Below are 22052 nucleotides of genomic sequence, written 5' to 3'. Positions count from 1 at the left end.
CAGATTAGCTAATAATATTATACCAGTATTAATTTCTTAATTTTAATCATGGTACTGTGGGTATGTAGGGGTATCCTCTAAGACTTTTAGGGGTAAATCTATAATGTCTATAATTTACTCTCAGATAATTAAGAAAAATAATGACATGCAGAGAAGTAAAGCAAATGAGTCTTGTAACTTTTCTGTAAGTCTGAAAGTATTTTAAAATAAAAAATCACCAAAAAAAACCAGGTTATTTTAGAGAGCAAATTGCAGCATGTCAATCCATTCCGGAAAACACATTTCAGGCCTCCCAGGGCACTTAGCTGGGGACCAGCGAGGTCCTAAGGGAACTGCCTGCCTCTCAACCAGCACTTCATGTCAGTCCGCAGCTTCCTTTTTGACATCAAACACGTTACACTTGTGCCCACCTCACAGATTTTACATGTGCTGTTCCCTCTCCTTAGAACTCTTTTCCCTGAACTCCTCCATGACGGCTCCTTCACCTCCTTAGGTCGCAGCTCATCTATCACCTCTTCGAAGACAGGCCCACTCTTGCCTTAACAGCACTTGACACATTCTCTGGCTGGCTAGTGTATCCGCGATGCGGATCGCCCCTCAGCCCCACGAGGGCTTGCCGCCTGCCGGTGTTGCTCACCACGGTATGCAGGGCCACCTCATCTGAACTGCAGAGCACAGAAAATAATTTAGTACCAGCCTAGACCCATAGAAGAGAATGCCTTAGGGCATTAACGCTTAATTCTCTTGCAGGACCCTGGTTGAGAAAGACTGCCAGACTGATGCCTACCTAGCACACAGCCTGGCACACAGCAGGTACTGATCTGTTGCATAATGAGTAAGCACACATTCAAGAGCAAACTCATGGCCTTCTGTCCACAATCCTCGTCTTCCTCCGGTATCATTACAATGGCAAAGGGACTGGCAGGCTTCTAGTCACCCAAGCTGGCTGAGACCTAAATCATCAATTGTATATACTCGCTCTGTTTCGCTCTTGCCGCTATAACCCTTATGCCTCCTCAGTCACCAGGTCCCTCTGATTCACATTTCCAAATTCCTGCCGGAAGATCTTAGCATCTCTGCTGCCCCTGCCGTAGCTCAGGCTCTTCTGAATCCTTGCTGGGATTATTGTGAATCTCCTCTGAACTGGGCCTCCTCCTCCAGCTGTGACCTTCCCACCCATCCTCCACTCAGTCATTCCAAACACTCAAACCTGCTCATGACACTCCTAGGAGAGTTTCTAGCACCTTCAGGAGGAAATCTAAACTCCTTCCCTGGGCATGGAATACCCTCTGAGCCCCTGCTCCTTCCATAATCCAACCTCACTTCCTGCGCTGTCACTAAAGCCTGCATCCCATGAGAGCAACTCAAGTGTCCGTGGATGGGTGAATGAATAAGGAAAATAGGATACATCTATACAATGGAACATTATTCAACTGTAAAGAGTAAGGGAATTCTGCCATCTGTGACCACATGGATAGATCTGAGGCATTATGCTAAGGAAATAAATCAGACAGAGGAAAACAAACACTGTATGATCTTATACGTGAAATCTTAAAAAGCTAAAACAAAAAGCCTCATAGATGCAGAGAACAGATAGGTGGTTGCCAAGGGGTGAGGGTGGGGGGGGGCAAAAAGAGTGAAGGTGGTCAAAAAATACAGACTTTTAGTTATAAAATATATAAGTCCTGGGGATGTAACATACAGCATCGTGACGAGTTAATAACACTATACTATATAGAATAATACTATTCTGTGTGTGCTACCCCTGCCCAGAACACTATTGTCTTCTCCCTTACCTGGCCACCTCCTAAGCACTGTTACCAGTGCAGTCCAAGTCACTCCCATCACAGGAAGGGTGCCTTGATTGCTCTCCTTTCACCACCTCCGTGCCCATTGCCTCCCTTCCCCCTACATTTTGCATCTATTTCACCCAAACTTGTGTCCATCACAGAAACTATCACACTGACTACCCTTGTCTGTCCCCCTGCCTATCATGCCAACCAAACCATGAGTCCCTCCGAGGCAGAGGCTGTAGCTTTCCCATCGTGGCCCCAGCATCGGCACAGCACTTGGCACATATTAGGTTAGATGGATGGACAAACAGGGCCCAACACCTAAGTGGTGGCAGAGAAATGCATGTGGAATAAGCAAGTGAATGAGGAGAACTTTCAGGACACAAGAAGATCAAGAGAAGCTTCGTCTGCCTTGTTTTATTCCCCTGTCTAGACCCGGCACTAGGGGGAGCTCAATGTTCAGTCACTGACGGAAAAAGCCGGCAGTAGATCAAACCTACAACCCAGCGGTCTAGTACACATTAGCCAGAGGTCAGGATAGACTTGTTTATTCATTTGTGCATTCGTTCAGCAAACATAATGTTGACTGTACCAAGCGCTATGCTTGAGCCCTGAGGGGCTCCACCTTCTCATTCTCTATATAGTCTCCCGTACCAGAGAGGGTAGAGATATAACGTAGACTCATTCATTATCAGAGCACAGGTAAAGAAAACGAAGGATCCTTACTTCGTGACTGCTAGAGCACGACTTGGCTTTCTCTTCACAGAGGTGGAGTTTCTCTTGAGGAGGCTGTAATAGTGCTGTCTGAGGCAGCTTGTTTTGGATCTTCTTTCTAGGTGCAATGCTGACAGCAGCAACAATTTCATCTAGGTGATTGGATATGTGGGTTTCCTCTGATTCTCCCATATTTTTATATACATTGTCCTCTAATTTTTAAATAAGAAAACAAAGGTGTTAAATGATAATTTCCATGGTTATTTTTATAAATACACATTTTTCCTAGAAATTGATGCTAGGTCTAGGAAAATTTCAACACTTCACCCATGACTTCCTTGAAATGAGTGGCATTCCGACCAAAAAGATCCTGATAGCTAATACTAACTTCTTTGTAAAACTTCCAGGCTGATTTCCACTTTAAACTAAACCAAACCAGGGCGCCTGGGTGGCTCAGTCGGTTAAGCGTCCATCTTCAGCTCAGGTCATGATCTCACAGTTTGTGGGTTCGAGCCCCATGTTGGGCTCTGTGCCGACAGCTCAGAGCCTGGAGCCTGTCTTCGGATTCTGTATCTCTCTTTTTCTGACCCTCCCCTGCTCGCACTGTCTCTCTCTGTCTCTCAAAAATAAATAAAAAACATTAAAAAAATTTAAACGAAACCAAACATTCTTTGTTCATTAATATATATTATTAATATGTTATATTAATATATGTTTTTATATATTTTACATAAGTATTTTATATAACTAAGACAATAGAAATCAGCCAAGCCCAAACAACACTCAAAGAACCCAAATTAGATCACCTGAATACCAACTGACTTTGAAGCAGGAAAAAAATGATTTATTAAACTTTCACTTCCGGCCGAGATGGAGTACTAGGGATCAAATTTATTCTCTTGCCTGAAATAACCAGCCAACCAACCAACAAACACACCAAAACAAAAAACAAACAAACAAAACCCACACAGACAAAAATAACCCAGAAACAAACAAAAAAATCTAAGGAACAATGGTTTCCAAGAGACAGGATATCAGATCTGATGAATGGAAAAAAGAAATGAATTGAGAGACACATGATTGTTCCAGCTGATTGCTTTGGGAACGTTTCCAGGACATTCAGGGAGGGGAAACCAGGAGTAACCTGGTGGAAAACAAGGTAGCTAGAATTTAAAGGAGAGATCACTGGAGAGGATAGGGAAGCAGAGAAAGGATCCTGGAGATGAGGAGAGGGAGCCTCAGAAATATAGGGAGAGAATACTGATCAGCATGTGTGTAAGAAAAATCCTTGAACCTGGAGAAAGAATCCTCTAGAAATATTGAAGGGAGCAGTGTCTGTCATTCACACAGGGCTGGCAGTGCCCATTCCTACCAACCAGCCTGGAAAACTCCTAATTCGTGATGCATTGGGTAAAGCACTCACAAGACTTTTGTATCAGTGGTCTGAGATTATTACTCCTAGGCTGAGCACTGCTTAGACCTGCCTAACAAAGCATAAAAATAAGCCCTAAAAGGATCAATCTGTTTCCAAGTAACTTAACTGCACCAGAAGACAAAACCCAAGGATGTACAGGAGAACAAAAAACAGGTAGCATGCAACAGGGTAAAATTCACAAAGTCTGACATCCAATTAAAGATTACTAGGCATGCAGAGGGGTAGGAAAACATGGGCCAGAATGAGAAGAATAATCAGTCAAAACCCAGGACTGACACAGATGTTAGAGAAGAACAGGTTTTTTTTTTTAATGTTTATTTATTTTTGGTAGAGAAAGGGAGAGAGCAAGCAGGGAAGACACAGAGAGAGAGAGGGAGACACAGAATCTGAAGCAGGCTCCAGGCTCTGAGTTGTCTGCACAGAGCCTGATGCGGGCCTAAACCCACTACCTATGAGATTATGACCTGAGCTGAAGTCAGATGTTCAACCGACTGAACCACCCAGAAGCCCTGAGAACAGTTTTAATAATTGCAGTCCATATGTTTAAACAGTTAAATGGAAACACGGAAGGTATAAAAAAAAACCAAATTGAATTTCTAGATATGAAAATTATATGTGAAATGAAAAAGACACTAGATGGAATTCATGACAGATTAGATATTAGAGATGAAAAGATGACTGAACATGTAGACATAGGATTAGAAGCCATCTAAAAAACATGACTCCCTATAGGAAAGCAGATTGTAGCAGGGACAGAAAAATATTTGAAGAAATAATAGCCCTAAATTTTCCAAATTTGTGAAAAGGTAAAAAGCTAGACATCTAAGAAGTTTAATGAACACTAAACACAAGGAACAGAGAAAACTACAAGACGTGTCAAAACCAAGGTAAAATGAAAAAACTTACATGTAGGAAAAAACCATATTAGTATGAAAAAATAAAGATACAAATGACAGCAGATTTCTTGGAGGAAAAAAGGCACAGGAGAAGAAAGTGAAACAACATACTTAAAGTATGTAAAGAAAAAAGCTGTCATGGTAAAATTCTGCACCAGTGAAAATACCTTCAAAACAAAACAAAACAAAAAAACTGAAAGAATTAATCATCAGCAGATTTGCACTCCAATGTTCTCCAAGAATTATTAAAGGAAGTCTTTCAGAAGGAAGGAGAATGACAGCAAATGGAACTCTAGTTTCACACAAAGGAATGAAGAAAAATGGAAATAATACTTATATGGCAAATATGTAATACTATTTTTATGTTATTTAAATCTCTTTAAGAGATAATCAATTTTTTTAACAAAAAAATAATGTACTATGGGGCTTATAGCATATGTATAAGTGGAATGTTTGACAACAGTAGCATAAAGGCTAGGAAGGAAGAAATGAAATTGTGAAGTTCTTATACTGTATGTGGAGTATTTTTAATAATATAAATAAATAAATAAATGAATAATATTTACTGAAGGTAGACTAAGTCAAAGGTGTATGGTATAAACCCTAAGCAACCATTAAAGTAACAAAATAAAGAATGATAGGTAATAAGCCAACAAAGGAGATAAAAAGACTCATGAAAACAATCTAGTAGTAACTAGAAAAAAACAGGGGAAAGAGAACAAAGAGCAGATGAAATAAATAGAAAATAAACAGCAAGATGACAGACTTAAATCTAACTATATCAACAATCACATTAAATGTAAATGGTATAAACATCCCACTTAAGAGATAGACAGTGACTGATTAGAGTGTAAAATCCAACTGATTGCTGCCTCCAAGAAATTAACTTCAAATAGAGAAAGACAATTAGATTGAATATAAAATGATGGAAAACAGTATCCTAAAAGTAGTCAAAAACAAACTTGGATTTTCTCAATTAATATCAAAGTAAATTATACGGCAAAGAATATTATCATAAAGAAGGTCATTTCATAATTATAGAAAATCAGTTAGTCAAGAGGATATAATCAGTCCAAGTGTGTATACACTTAATAACAGTTCCAAATATGGGACCCCAAATTGATAGAAATGCAAAGAGAAATAGACAAATTTTCAATTATAGTCTGAGACTTAAATGCCTTGCTCTTAATAGTTGATAAACCAAGTAGGCAGAAAATCAGTTAAGGATACATAAGACTTGAACTACAACATCAACCAACTTGGTCTGACATTTACTAGAACACTCCACTTAAGAAGAGCAGAATATACATTCTTTTCAAGTGCATATGCACATTAAGATAAATTCTATTCTGGATCATAAAACAAGTTTCAATAAATTTATAAGGATTTAAGACATACAAAATATATTCTATGACTACAAAAGGATTAAATTTTAAATCAATAATACAAATATATCTGGAAAATGTACAAATATTTGGAAAATGAATAACACTTCTAAAAAAAACCCAACCATGGTTCAAAGAAGAAGTAAAAAAAGAAATCTGAAAGTAGCTTTAACTGAATGAATATAAACACACCATATAAGAATTTGAAAATGCCACTAAAGCAGTCCTTATGAAAATTTATAATATTAAATGCCTATCTAAGAAAAATAGAAAGTTCTCAAGTTCATAACCTTAGCTTTCACCTTCAGCAACTAGAAAGAAAGAATAAATTAAACTCAAGGTAAACAGAAGAAAAGAATTTATAAAATAAATAATAAGCTAACCTCATACATTGACAAAAATATAGAAAAACAATAGAGAAAACAATGAAAACAAAATTTGGTTCTTTGAGACCAATCACATTGATAAATCTCTACCCTGACTAATCATGAAAAATGGAGAGAAGACACAAATCACCAATATCTGGAATGAGAGAGATGACATCACTATAGATTTTACAAATATCAGTTTTTTAAAAATGTTTATTTATTTTTGAGAGAGAGAGAGACAGAGAGAGAGAGAGAGACAGAGCACGAGTGGGGGAGGGTCAGAGAGAGAGGGAGGAAGACAGAATCCAAAGCAGGTTCCAGGCTCTGAGCCGTTAGCATAGAGCCTGGCCTGGGACTCAAATTCATGGACTGTGAGATGATGACTTGAGATGAAGTCAGACATTTAACCAACTGAGCCATCCAGAGGCCCAAACAAATATTACAAATTTAATATGGGAACGTTATGAACATCTTATGCCAATACACTTAACAACTTAGATGAATGGACAAATTCCTCTAAAGATACAAAATACTAAAATTCACTGAGGAAGAAATAGTTTGAATGGCCCTATGTCTATTAATGAAACTGAATTTGTTTTTTAAAAACCTTCCAAAACAAAAACAGAAACAAACCCAAATAACTCCCGGCCTGGATGGCTTCACTAGTGAATTATATTAAACATTTAAGGAAGATATAATAGCAATTGCATACTACTTCTTCAAGAAAATTGAAAAAGAGAATATTTCCTAAATCATTCTAGGAGACCCTGATACCAAAGCAAGACAAATACAAGAAAAGAAAACTGCAGCCCAATATCCGTTCTTCAGAAATATAGATGCAAAAATTCAAAACTAAATTTTAGCGAACTGAACCTAGTAACGTGTACAAGAGAAAATACATCATGACCAAGTAAAGTATATCTCAGGAATGCAAAATTGGTTTAACACTCACAAAGCAGGCAATGTAATTCGTAATATAATTATGGTCATCTTGATCCACACCCAAAAAGAACCTGACAAAAATCTAATATCTAATTTTCTACTGAAGAAAGTCTTAGCAAAGTAGGAATAGAATTGTACTTTCTCAACCTGAAATAGGGCACCTAGGAGAAACCTGCAGTTAACTTAGAGTTATTGGTGAAAGACTGAATGCTCTTTTCCTAAAATCAAACATGGAACAAGGAGATTCACTCTCAACATTTCTATTTAACATTATACTGAAAGTTTCAGTCAGTGTGATCAATTAAGAAAAAGAAATAAATGTCAACCAAATCAGAAAGGAAGTAGTAAAACTGCCTTTACCCACAGATGGCATTTCTCTATTATCATCTATGTAGAACATCTGATGGAATATACAGGAAAAATCTCCTAGAATAAATAAATTTAACAAGGTTGTAGGACACAAGACCACTATACCAAAAGTACATTTCTATATATTAGCAATGGATAATCAAATTGAAATTAAAATATAATACTATGTACAACAGCATCAAAAATATGAAATAGGAATAAGTCAGCCAAAAAAGGAATGTGACTTATATAATTAAAACTACAAACAAGCCGAGAGAAAGGAGACATGAACATGCACCAGGTGTCTGATTGTAAGACTCAATATTGTTAAAATGTCAATTCTCCCCAAATTGATGTATACATGTAAAGCCTTCCCAATCTAAGTCCCTGGATGGTTTTTGTTGTTTGTTGTTTTTGTTTGTTGTTTTTTGTAGACATTAACAAACTTTCTAAAATTCATATGAAAATGGAAAGGAACTGGATGATGCAAAATGACTTTGTAAAAGAAGAACAAAGTTAGAGGACAAACATCACTTTTTCTCAAGATCTATTATAAAGCTAAGTAACCAAGGCAGTTTGGGATTGCTGTCAAGATAGACAAACAGATCAAGGGAACAGAATGGAGAGTCCAGAAACGAACCCTGCATACATAAACAACCGATCATTGATAAAACTGCAAAGGCAATTCTTTGAAGAATAGTCTGTTCAACAGATGGTGCTAGGACAACTGGATATTCACACATAAAAGTAAAACTAAAACAAAAATCTTTGATCCATGCCTTACATCATACACAAGAAGGAACTCAAAACGGAACACAGATCTCTCTATATAAAGAACCTATGTGACCTCAGATTAGGCAGATTTCCTAAATATGACATGAAAGAACATAAAAAAGAACACAATCACAAATTGGAACTTTATCAAAATTAAAAATTTTCTGTTCTTCGAATGAAACTGTAAATGAAAAGACAAGGCACAGGCTGGGAGAAAGTATTTACAAAATATGTATCTAATAAAAGACTTGTACGTGGAATGTGTAAGGACTCTCAGAACTTAACTATAAGCAAACAAAGAGTTCGCCATAAAAACGGGCAAAATATTTTAATAGACACATCATTAAAGAAGATCTATCAGTGACAAATAGGCACATGAAAAGATGCTCAACATCATTAGTCATTAGGGAAATACAAGTTAAAGTCATAATGAGATGCCACTTGCAACAGTCAGAAGGACTAAAAAAAGATTACTAAGCTTGGTGAGGAAGTGGAATACGAACCCTCACACACTGTTGATAGGAATGTAACATGCTACCATCCCTTTAGAAAACAACCTGGCAGTTTCTTAATAAGCTAAATACATACCTAGCACATGATTCATTTAAGTCCCAGACATTAACTTAAGAGAAACAAAACCATACGTTCACATAAAGACTTCTGCACAAATGTTCACAGAAGTTTTATTTTTTAAATTTTATTTAAAAAAAATTTTTTAATGTTTATTTTTGAGAGGGAGAGAGAGCGTGTGTGTGCATATGCATGCAACCAGGAGAGGAGGAGAGAGAGAGAGAGAGAGAGAGAGAGAGAGAGAGAGAGAGAGAGAGAGAAAGAGAGAGAGACAGACAGACAGAATCGGAAGCAGGTTCCAGGCTCTGAGCTGTCAGCACAGAGCCTGACTGATATGGGGTGTGAACCCATGAACTGTGAGATCATGACCTGAGTCAAAGTCTGACACTTGACTGACTAAGCCACCCAGGAGCCCCTATTTATCTATTTTTAAGAGAGAGAGAGAAAGAGAGAGAGCCTGAGTGGCAAAAGGGCAGAGAGAGAGAGGGAGACAGAATTCCAATGAGATTCCATGCTGTCAGAGGGGAGCTGGGAAGGCGGGGCTCGAACTCATGAACTCTGAAATCATAATCTGAGCTGAAATCAAGAGTCGGACAGAGGCTTACCTGACTAAGCCACCCAAGTGCCCCAAGCGTTTTATTTTTAATAGCCAAAAACGAGAAACAATTTAAATGCTCTTCAATTGGTAAATGGTTAAACAAACTTGTGGTATAGCCATATAATGAAATAATACTCAGTTATGTTGAGTGAAAGAAGCCAGGAAGAAGGGAGTACATACCATGTGGCTCCCTTTATACAAAATTGTAGGAAATACAAACCAATGTAGAATGATCAAAGCAGATGAGTAGCTGTCTTGAACTGGGGTGGCAGTGAGTGGGAAGGAGGAGGAGATGTAGAGAAGAGGGGGATGAACAGATTACAAAGAGATATGAAGAAAACTTTATGGGGGTAATTGTGGTGGTAGTTTCATGGGTATATACATAACCCAAAATGTATCAGATTATACTTATTTTATTTTAAATTTATTTAAATTCAAATTAGTTAACGTAACAGTGTAGTATTGGTTTCAGGAGTAGAACCCAGGGATTCATATAACACCCAGTGCTCATCCCAACAAGTGCCCTCCTTAATGCCCATCACCCATTTAGCCCATCCCCACCCTCCATGAACCCTCAGTTTGTTCTCTGTATTTAAGAGTCCCTTATGGTTTGCCTCCCTCTCTGTTTTTATCTTATTTTTCCTTCCCTTCCTCTATGTTCATCTCTTGTGTTTCTTAAATTCCACATATGAGATTATATACTTTTATATGTCAATTAATAAAGCTGTTTAATATATCTATATACTAGATATATAGATAGATATCAGCTTTTCAGAGATCCTTCCCCATATGTCCCTCTCCCTAGGAAGATCCTTCAAATTCCAATTCTATTATTTACTACAGAGAAGTTATTTCAAGTTTCACCCTACTGTCATTCATTCATGAAATATTTATTGAATTCCTACTATAGGCAATGCATTACATGGTAAACAAGAACTCTGAGAAACATAAAATCTAGCAGAAAAACAGATCAGGTACACAACTATTATGGTCCTGGGTGGTACAAATGCTAGAGGAGTGGAAAGTGGTAAGGCTTCAGAATGGGAACCATGACTGTAGTGGTAAGTCAGCCTGCTTGGTTGAAAAGATTTCAAGAACAAGAACAGCCCCAAGTAGAGTGAATAACTAGCAAAGGCTCAGAAGTGCAAAGTAAAATGGGTATGTAGCTAACCGGTATGTGTTGGGTGTGGGGGGTATGGATGTAGGACAGTGTTTTCCAAACCAACCTCTCTAGTACACCAGAAGCACAAGACATTAATGCACAATCTAGAAGAGAGGGTTATTGACAAAGATGATCACGTAAGTTGCTAAACACAAATATTGGTGGCACAAAAGGAGGGTTCTCCAACAAACATGAACTTCATTCCCTCAAGTCTTCTCAAAGGCTTTCACGTGGGATAATTCATTGTGAATATATCACAGAGGGATAGAGTACACACTTTCCCTAACTTTTTGGACAATGAAATCCTCTTTTCTGGAACACTCATTAAGTGTTATGCACCTGGTACTTTTTGAGCAGTTTGGGAAACCAGGACATAGAGGAAAACTGGAAGGCTGGACTCAGGTTTAGAAGACATCGACTGCAGGCTCAGAGTTTGATTGACCTTACTTGGCAGGTAGTGATGAGCCCCTGAAGGTTTTATGAAGAAAAAAAACTCAAAGTGCTATGGCTCATCTGTTAATTAGTGGGCAAATATAATGGAAACCACAGGAGGCAAAGTGCCACTGATTTTCAAACTTCAGGCTTCTACCATCTTTTTTTTAATGTTTACTTATTTTGAGAGAAAAGAGAGAGTGCAGGGGAGGGGCTGAGAGAGAGAGAGAGAGAGAGAGAGAGAGAGAATCCCAAGCAGGCTCAGTACTGTCATCTTGGAGCGCGACACAGGGCTCGATCTCATGAACCATGAGATCATGATGCTCAACTAACTGAGCCACCCAAAGCCCCAGTCTCCTACCATCTTGGTGACTGTTAGCCTGTCTGCATTCTGCCTACAATATTAGCTTTTTCTCTAGGACTACAACTTTTTAAAAACCTAAATACTTCAGCTTCACTTTAATAAATAATCAGTGCCATTATGGGTTTGATGTCATACTTCCCCAACTACACATTAAAATAAAAACATAAGTATTAATATTTTAAAAGTTGGTCTGTGTTCCACCAAACATCACATTAGGCATCACCAATTATAAACACTAGATACCTTGGGAAATTCTAAATTTGAGAAATGTTTTACTACCATTTTTAACCATGACCCACCATCTAAGAAGATTTCATGAGGTTTTGATTACTATAATTTGTATTCTGACAAAATAGGCATTTCCCCTAAAAGTAAAATTAGAATATTCTGTATGCTTCTTAAAACTTCCCTCTAGAAATTCTGGTACCTCTTCAATAAGTGGGTATGGCCCTGCAGCAACCCTTTACCACCAGTTGAACGAATCAAAGTACTGTACAGAATGAATTCAGGTGCACGGTAGCACTGAGAAGGGAAGTGAAGGGAAGGATGAGAAAAATTACTGAAAGAAATAATTGTTGCAACTTGAGAGCTGGTTGGGTGTAAAAATTAAAGAAGGGGGACGTTTTCATCCAGGAACTCTAAATAGGCATTGGCACACTATGGCATGGATCACGTCCAACCCACTGCATTTGTAAATGAAGCTTTATTGGAACACAGAACTGTTAATCCATTTACATATGGTCTATGGCTGCTTTTGTCTTATAAAAGTAGAGATGAGTAGTTGTGACAGAAATCTTATTGCTCTCAAAGCCTAAATAAAGTATTTACTATCTGGCCCTTTACAGAGAAAATTTACTGACCCCTAAAAGTAGTGATGCCATGGACAGAAGTAGTGAGATAAAGGGGAATGGTCATTCTGATAAGACAATCAGTTTGGTCTCAGATTGAATTTGAGACTGTAGGAGAAAATTTATATAAGAATGTCCGACTTACAGCAAGGATGCGGAGAAAGGGGAACCCTCTTGCACGGTTGGTGGGAATGAAAACTGGTACAGCCACTCTTAAGAACAGTATGGAGGTTCCTCAAAAAACTAAAAGTAGAACTACCTTATGATCCAGCAATGGTAGTATTAAGTATTTACACAAAGGATACAAAATAAAGATTCCAAGGGGTATGTACACCACAATGTTTATATCAGCATTATCAACAACAGCCAAACTCTGGAGAGAGCCCAAATGTCCAATGACTGATGGATAAAGATGTGGTGTGTATATATAGATATGAAATCTTGCCATCTCCAGCGATATGGATGGAGCTAGAATGTATTATGCTAAGAGGAATAGGTCAGTTGGAGAAAGACAAATGACATATGATTTCATTCATATGAGGAATTTAAGAAACAAAACAGATGAACATATGGTGGGGAGAAAAGAGAGGGAAAACATAAGTGAGTCTTAATGATAGAGAATAGACTGTGGGTTGATGGTGGTGGGAGATGGGCTAGATGGGTGATGGGTACTAAGGAGGGCACTGGTTATGTATGTAAGTGATGAATCACTGAATTCTCCTCCTGAAACCAATATTGCTCTGAATATTAACTAAATTTAAATAAAACTTAAAAAAAAAAAGGAATCTCTAACTTAGAAGTTAGAAATATATTAGACCACCTGGGTGGCTCAGTCAGTAGAGCATTGTGACTTTTGATCTCAGGGTCATGAATTCAAACCCCATGTTGGGTGTGGAGTTTACTTTAAAAATTAAAAAAATAAAAAGTAAGTATAAAAGAAGTTAGAAGTATATCACTAGTTCTGAGTGACATCTTTTCAAAGATGATATTTTTTCCTTTCCTTTTTAAAAAAGTTAGTAACTTATTCCATGCCTACATCCAAATAGGACTTGAGACGGCTAGAGATAAGTGTTGAAGGGGTTAAGACTGGACATAGCTACCAGGGTAAAATGTGGCCACTCCTTAATAATCCAAACTAGAGCTTTACATTCTCACCAAAAAAAAAAAAGAAAGTAGGAACCTTGCTTTCCTTCATGAAGCAATATAGAATTAAAATATGACAAAGAAACTACAAAGGCCAATCAATCCCAGCAAAAGTCAATCCTGGGCAGCCCTTTGAAACGTGAAAGGCTCATCATTCAGTTCAACACCTACATGTTGCCTAAAAGACACTGTACAGAGACTGCTGTACAGAGAGATTCTGTGCTGTCCCTGATTCCAAGATGGTGGCTGACTTTTGTTCTAATAACCTCTTGACTTAAGCTTTCACATGGGTTCACCCCACTGGCTGATGATAAAATCACTTCAATTAGTGTTATGGTCTACAAAGAAAGCAGGGGATTGGGATAGGGAATCTGAGATTCAAGAATCTGGGCTGGGGGCGCCTGGGTGGCTCAGTTGGTTAAGCGTCCGACTTCGGCTCAGGTCATGATCTCATGGTTTGTGGGTTCAAGCCTCGCGTTGGGCTCTGGGCTGACAGCTAGCTTAGAGCCTGAAGCCTGTCTTCGGATCCTGTGTCTCCCTGTCTTTCTGACTCTTCCTTGCTCATGCTGTCTCTCTCACTCTCTCAAAAACTAAATAATAATAAAAAACATTACAAAAAAAAAAAAAAAGAATCTGTGCTGGCCAAACTACTCATGTGATTTGGGCACTACCAATAACTGATACTCACATTACATTTTATAGTTTCATGTTGGGTACTGAGGCAGGTATGATTAACCTTATCTTATAAATGAGGACAGTGAAGCTGAAAGAAGCTAAATTGCTTGCCCAATGTCACGCAGGCAGAATCAGGACCCTGGTCTTCAGATAATTTGGTCTGACTTCCATTGACCAGTCTTTAGCAGTGAGAAGCAAATGCTCTTGCTTTGGAAACTTAACACTGCATTTTAAAAAGTAACCAGGGGTGTCTGGGTGGCTCAGTCAGTTAAGCATCTAACGTTGGCTCAGGTCATGATCTCACAGTTTGTGAGTTTGAGCCCTGCATTAGGCTCTGTGCTGACAGCTCAGAGCCTGGACCCTGCTTCAAGTTCTGTGTCTCCTTCTCTCTCTGCCCCTCCCCTGGTTGTGCTCTGTCTCTCAAAAGTGAATAAACATTAAAAAAAATCTTTTAACGTAATCATACATTTGTAACATCTTCAACAGATTTAACCACATTTTCTTATCTTCTACTTAGAGGAGGCAGAGATGAAATTTTAGAAGCTACATAAGTAATATGCTCTGTAATATTTACTATTCCAGGCCTTGGACCTAGTGTTAAACTTTGACATTGGGTTGATTTTTCTTTTTTTCTTTTTTGGCTTGACTGTAAAACGTGGCTTGGTCTAATGCTGCCTCTTAATATTAAATCCTTAAAACAGAGATTATTATCTGAGCACTCCCAGGCTGCAGCTAACTTGCACATACGTTTCTTCTTTTTGGCCAGATAGTTTAAAAAAACTAAGGCAATATTTTCAAACTAGAAGTTTCACAAAGATGTAAAGATCTAGTTTTCTGGATTTCTGGCTTCCCATGAAAACTCAGAACACCTATCAACACTGGGCTGATGTCATCACAGGCAACGATCAGCGAGGAAGGAATGGCAGAAGCCCTGGAGGTCAGATGCCATCACTCCCTGGTCCTCCCGGATGCGGAGCCAGCAAAGGAGTTTCCATTTGTCACTGCCCTGTGTTACTTTCTTCTTAGTGTAAAAGAAGAGGTCTCTGTAACCATACCTTTCTCTCTTTTTTTTTCAATGTTTACTTTTATCTTTGAGAAAGAGACAGAGAGCAGGAATGGGTGGAGGGGCAGAGAGAGAGAGAGAGAGAGAGAGGGAGACACAGAATCTGAACCAGGCTCCAGGCTCTGAGCTGTCAGCCCAGAGCTTGATGTGGGCCTGAACTCATGAGCTCTGTGATCAGATCATGACCTGAGCCAAAGCTGGCCACTTAACTGACTGAGCCACCCAGGTGCCCCACCACACCTTTCTTTCAAAGTGAAAGGCTGACATAAAGGGGTGTAGTTTTCCTGGCCCATGTCACTTGCCACTCATTTACTACATTGAAGCTAATCTAAACCATCACTTATATAAGATTATAACATATACTCCTATTTTATCATCACTAAGAGAAACAACACTGCTATTAAACTATGACTTGCTATCAATTGTAACATGCATTCCAATATCAGAGATGTTTAAATACCAAAATGTGCATCTCTGAGCCAATTAACTGAATCATGTTACCTGCCTGGCTTCTGGAAACATTTGAATCCACGACCCTGCTTTAAATATGTGTCTATTTCAATATGCCTTGCATCATATAGGAACACTCTTAGCACAAAGACCCACTCTTCAGTTCACTTACTTGGAGCTACATGCTTACCATCAGCCACTTTTCTTTTCTTTGTAATAGCCATGGCCGGGGTTTAAATTTTCATTAGATATCCGCCCAGGCCCCACACACCACCCTTTACCCACTAGCCTTGGGTGAAGCTTCCCAATCACTACCTACAACTGTCAGTCAGACATACCCAATCAACTGGTGCTATTCTTTCTGCCAGACATGCCCAGTAGAATGCTGAAGTATATGATCAGCCCCAGATCAAAATGGGAGGAAGAAGAGGCCTGAAGTGGAGTCTCAGTCGTCCATTGCCAAGAGGTGATGTTCGAAATCTTAATAACTGTATAGCAGGAGGACTAACCCATCTCTATAGACGGAAACTATGCTGGAGCTAGGATCAGAAGGTTCCTGCTGTTACAGGTGTTAGCCTTTGGGTGTTGACTTTGGGGAGATGTAGGGAAACTTGAGGGAGGTACAGGAGCCCCCAGGGCAGTGGCTCCCAGAAAATAACAACCATTATGACTCTGAGAATATACTAGTTAAAAAGCAATCTTGCCCCTTTGTAAGCCGAGGCATCGAGAAGCTGAGATGGGAAAACATCCAAGAAGGATATAAAATACCCAAACTGAATAAAAAAGAAATTAAAAAAAAATCTGAATAGAACTATAACAAGTAAATAAATTATGTCAGTAATTTCAAATATCTACACAAAGCAGGGCACCTGGGTGCCTTGGTCAGTTGAGTGTCTGACTCCTGATTTCGGCTCAGGTCATGATCTTAGAGTCATGGGATCCAGCCCCTTATTGGGTTCCATGCTGAGTGTGGAGCCTGTTTGAGATTCTCTCTCTCCTGCTCTCTCAAACAAAACAAAACAAAATAAAACAAAAACAAACAAACAAACAAAAACCAAGCATATTTATACAAAGCTAGGCCTAGGCCTAGAAGGCTCCAGTGGTAAATCCTAATAAATATGAACATGAATAAATATGAATCTTTTGTAAATTCTGTCAGAAAATAGAGGAGGAAATCCCTTCAAACTCATCCTGTGAGGTCAATATTTTCCTGATACTAAAGCCAGACAAAGACAATAAGAAAATAAACCAATATCCTTAATAATTGTGAACACAAAAAGTCCTCAACAAAATATGAGAAAAACAAATCTAGGGGGCCTGGGTGGCTCAGTTGGTTAAGCCTCCAGCTCGTGGTTTTGCTCAGGTCATGGTCTTGCGGTTCATGAGTTTGAGTCCTGAGCTGGGCTCCAGGCTGACAGTGTGGAGCTTGGTTGGAATTCTTTCTCTCTTCCTCTTTCTCTGCCCCTGCCCTGCTTGTGCTCTCTCTCACTCTCTAAATAAATTAATAAACTTAAAAAAAAGAAAACCAAATCTAGCAACATAGAAAAAGGATTATACATTATGATTGAGGGGGCTTTATTCCAGGACTGTAAATTTAGTTTAACATCTGAAATCATTAATGTAATGTACCATAGAATAGAAGACAAAATCTGCATGATCGTTTTAATAAACGCATAAGAAAAACCACTTGGTAAATTCCAACATCTACTTATGATAAAACTTTCTTAACCTAATAAAGGACTATTCAAACCAAAAAAACAAAAACAAAAACAAAAATCCTAAAGCTTACATCACGCTTAATGGTGAATGTTTGAATACTTCTCGTGTGAGATTGGAAACAAGGCAAGATGTTTGCTGTCACCACTTGTATTCAAGACTGTAACAGATATTCTAACCAGTGTAATAAAGTGAAAAAAGAAATAAAAGGCATGAAGATTAGAAAGGAAGAAATAAAGTTTCATTATCAGGTGACCTGATCCTATTTGTAGACAATTCTAAGGGAGACGCATGTGTACACACACACACACACACACACACACACACACACAACAAAACAAAAACAATAACAAATCCTACTACAACTATTAAACAATGTTAGCAAGATCAGAGGATACAAAATAAACAAAAACTATGTATCTGTCAATCTGAAATGAAATTAAGAAAGCATTTCCACTCACAATAGCATCAAAAAGAATAAAGTACTTAGGAATATATTTAACAAAAGAAGTACAAAATTTGTACACTAAAAATTATGCAACATTGCTGAAAGAAGTCAAAGGAGACCTAAAGAAGTGAGATCTATTCCATGTTCATGGATTAGAAGCCTTCATATTAAGATAGCAATACCCCCCAAGTTGATCTATAGATTTTATGTAACCTCTATCAAAATCTCAGTTGCCGGTTTTTGTGTGTATTTATAATTTGACCTTAAATTCACACAGAAATGCAAGAGACCTAGAATAGTTAAAACAATCCGAAATAGAACAAAGTTGGAGGATTCACACTTCCCATTTTAAGAACTTATTACAAAGCTACAGTAATCAAAACAGTGTGGTGCTGGCATATGGACTGATATGTAGATTAATGGAATAGAACTGAGAGTCCAGAAATAAACCCTTACACTTAAGGTCAATTATTATCATCATCACTATTATTTTTATTATTTTAAAGTTTATTTATTTATTGTGAGAGAGAGAAAGAGAGAGCACTCATGCAAGTGAGGGAGGGGCAGAGAGAGAGGGAGAAAGAATCCCAAGCAGGTTCCACACATAAGCACAGAGACTGACATGGGGCTTGACTTCACAAACCATGAAATCATGACCTGAGCCAAAATCAAAAGTGGGATGCTTAACCAACGGAGCCACCGAGGTGCCCTGGTCAATTATTTTTTGACAAGAGTACCAAGGTACTTCAAGGGGGAAATAATAGTCCTTTTCACAAATGATGCTTGAACAACTGGATAGGGACATGTGAAAGCCATAGTTTAAATGGCTTTCGTGAGGTGTTATTTACATGCCATAAAATTCACTCATCTTAAGGATACAACTCAATTATTTTTTTTAGAAAGTTTACAGAGTTGTGCAAGTATTAATCACATTCAAAATCTAGAAAATTCCATCACCCTAAAATGATACCTTGTGCCCATTTGCAGGCCCTTCCACTCCTACCCCAGGCCATGCAGTCACTAATAAACTTTGTTTCTATAGGTTTGCCTTGTCTGGACATTTAATGTAAATGGTATCACAGTGTATGTGGTCTTTTGCATCTGGCTATAGCCTAATGTTTTTGAAGTTTATCCATGTTGTAGCATGTATTAGTACTCCATTCCTTTTTATTGACAAATAACATAATATTCCATCATATGGAAAACCATCAATACCATATTTTGTTTATCCATTCACCAGGCGCCCCTCATTTTAATGAAAATATCATTCTGAAATATAAATGTTGGATTTCATTTTTGAGAATTTATCCTTATGGTAATTATCTATTAATTCTGGATCATATAACAATATTATGTTTTCCTTGGTCATTAGCAGATTTGTCTCTGAATTGCCTAATCTACAAATATACACAAAATTTGGACCCAAAGCTGATTCTTTATCTTATATTTTGATTGTCTATTATAATAGTATATAGAAATATCTATTTCACTTAAAAATTACAATACTATTAAGTGTCCCTCTAAATCCGTATTAAAGCAACAACAATAAATCACAGCTTTTTATGGACTACAAGAATCTATAATTAATCTTATTACCTTGTTCCCTTTACCATTCAAAAATTCACTGATTATTTGGAAATAACATTTTTCCAATCTCACCCTAAAAATAGCTTCTGAAAACTCCTTTTCCTGCCACGATTGTGCTTATATTTTATCTGGTTCTCCTTTGACACTTACTCCTTTAAAACTAAAACTCCTTTCCGAAAAAACCGGAAAAGTTTCTTTAACTCTCAAATCTCTTGTGTCGTAAATTCCTTTGTCAGTTTACCTGGTACGCAGGGGAGGATCTCTGTTTCTTTTTCGAGGGAATTACACAGTTGTCTGCACAGCCTGATTTGCCACTTTGGTTCCTGCTGTATCCGTTTGGTAATTTTTTGTACAAATTAATCACCATGAAAAAGTCTAATGCAGGTCAGTTGCAGACTAAATGAGAGCAGCCTTTCCCGTAAAGCAACCTGGTAGCTCACAAAACTCCAGTCAAAGAATGAATGATAGAGCATTGACCAATAGGGAGTGGAGGACAGGATTTTGTGGAAGTTTGCAACCCAATCCGGGGGAGCCAGAGGTGGGAGTTTTAAAATGGGAGTTTATCTTGGAATTTTCTTAAAGTGGTATCACTGCCTGTTGATGCTAAAGTTTGTCAAAGACTGCGAAATCGCTGAAGGATTTTGAGTGTTTTGAGTGAGACAAGATGTGAAAATTGACAAACATTCAAATTGACATTCTGACACAGAATCCCTTGGCTATTTTTATGTCAATTTCAGGGAAGTAGAAGTTATTTAAGGATAACTCATTTTTTATGATCAAAAATAAGATGTTACAACGTGGATGCAACTTGAGGGTATTATGCTAAGTGAAATAAGTCGGTGAAAGAAAGACACGTATCCTACGTTTCCACTCAAATGTGAAACTTGAGATACTTAACAGAAGACCATGGAGCAAGGGAAGGGGAAAAACAGTTTGACATCGAGAGCGAGGCAAACCATAAGAGACTTAAATTCAGTGAACACTCTGAGGGTTAATGGGGGAGGCCCAGGGAGGGAGGAAATGGGTGATGGTCATTGAGGAGGGCACTTGCTGGGAGGAGCACTGGCTGTGATGAATCATGGGAATCTACTCCCCAAACTAAGAGCACACTGTATATACTGTGTATCAGCTAACTTAACAATAAATTCTCTCTATCTATCGATAGATAAAAGAAAAAAAAATCGGCTGTTAGAAGTGCAGAGTGGCTCAGTCACTTAAGCATCTGAGTTGGGCTCAGGTCCAGGCTCCTGAGTTCCAGCTGTGCCAGCTGTGCCGTGGCTCTCTGCTGTCCGCACAGAACTGCTTCGCATCCTCTGTCCCCACCTCCTCTCTGTCCCTCCCCAGCTCATTCTGTCTCTCTCTCAAAATAAATAAATAAACTTAAAAATTTTTAATAAAAAAATCAGATGCTAAATTAATGCACTAAAATATTTCCTTTGATTTTAAGAAAAGTAAGTGGCTAACACTGATTGCTTTTAAAAAGTTGTCCTATGGTTAATCATTTTTGGGGTCACTTTCCAATATTAGGAGCAACCCTTATTATTTAGGTTGACCCCCTTAATAACCTAATATTTTTGTTTTTACATAAACTGTAGGCTTCCTCATTATAAGTGTAGCAAAAAGTTCCTAAGTACTACAAATTCTTAGGTATCTAAATATTTATATCAAAGTTCCTAGAAGTACATGACATTTACCATGCCATATACAGTAACTTCTGAAGGCCAGATTTAATAAATAGGTAATTGATTAAGCATTTCATTATCACTCATATCTTGTCTTGGAATAAATGTTATTTTCATTTAGTAGAACTTTGGTTTAGAGGTTATTCATCTCTAACAGTAATTAAATAAACCAACAGGAAACTAGTTATAAAGTCAAAGTAGCTTAGCAATGAATCGCTAATAATCAACATCAAGCTTTCCAAAGAACAATGAATGACAGCAGATTCATGAAATTTTAAAAATCCTTCATTTCAGAAAGTTGCCATGTTAACATATTTAAAAAATAAATGTTTTTTAAATGTTCCCAGGCAATGTTTGCAATTACTATTATTGTTACGATTGTTATGATTTTTTTTTACTAGCACAATGCTTTCTTTATCCAATGTATCTTTCGGCGGACATAGGAATTCTCGCTTTGAAGAACTATTTATCGACAGCCTATTCAGTCAAGCTAGGAACTGACTTGTTAATTTACTAAACTCTTAGTGTCCTTTTCAGCGGTCGTTTCACACAATAGGCCTTAGGTATTTCAAGAACAGAACTAGGTTACCCACCTCATTTTTGGAAGGAACTTGTCAGCGCGCACAGTGAGCCCTAAAATCCCATGCTTAGGCTCACCT

At 38.0% G+C, this 22052-nt stretch overlaps 1 protein-coding gene across 2 annotated transcripts in view; it reads right to left on the bottom strand.

The window, feature by feature from the left end:
• TTC23 (tetratricopeptide repeat domain 23) overlaps positions 1–20114 on the bottom strand; it is a 99584-nt gene extending 79470 nt beyond the window's left edge. Inside the window, exons 1-2 of one of the 2 annotated variants that reach the window (XM_029952684.1) lie at positions 19953–20114; positions 2520–2719 (exon numbers count right to left, since the gene is read on the bottom strand). In XM_029952684.1, coding sequence (XP_029808544.1) covers positions 2520–2699 — 180 coding nt within the window. In that variant the 5' untranslated portion in view covers positions 2700–2719; positions 19953–20114. Of the gene's footprint in view, positions 1–2519; positions 2720–16150; positions 16260–19952 lie in introns of those variants that run through there. The other variant, XM_029952683.1, reaches the window with a different exon arrangement.
• Positions 20115–22052: the final 1938 nt, after the last annotated feature.

The sequence above is a fragment of the Suricata suricatta genome, chromosome 9 (assembly GCF_006229205.1).
Source record: "Suricata suricatta isolate VVHF042 chromosome 9, meerkat_22Aug2017_6uvM2_HiC, whole genome shotgun sequence".
Taxonomy (NCBI): domain Eukaryota; kingdom Metazoa; phylum Chordata; class Mammalia; order Carnivora; family Herpestidae; genus Suricata; species Suricata suricatta.
This window is presented reverse-complemented; position numbering and strand designations above follow the sequence as displayed.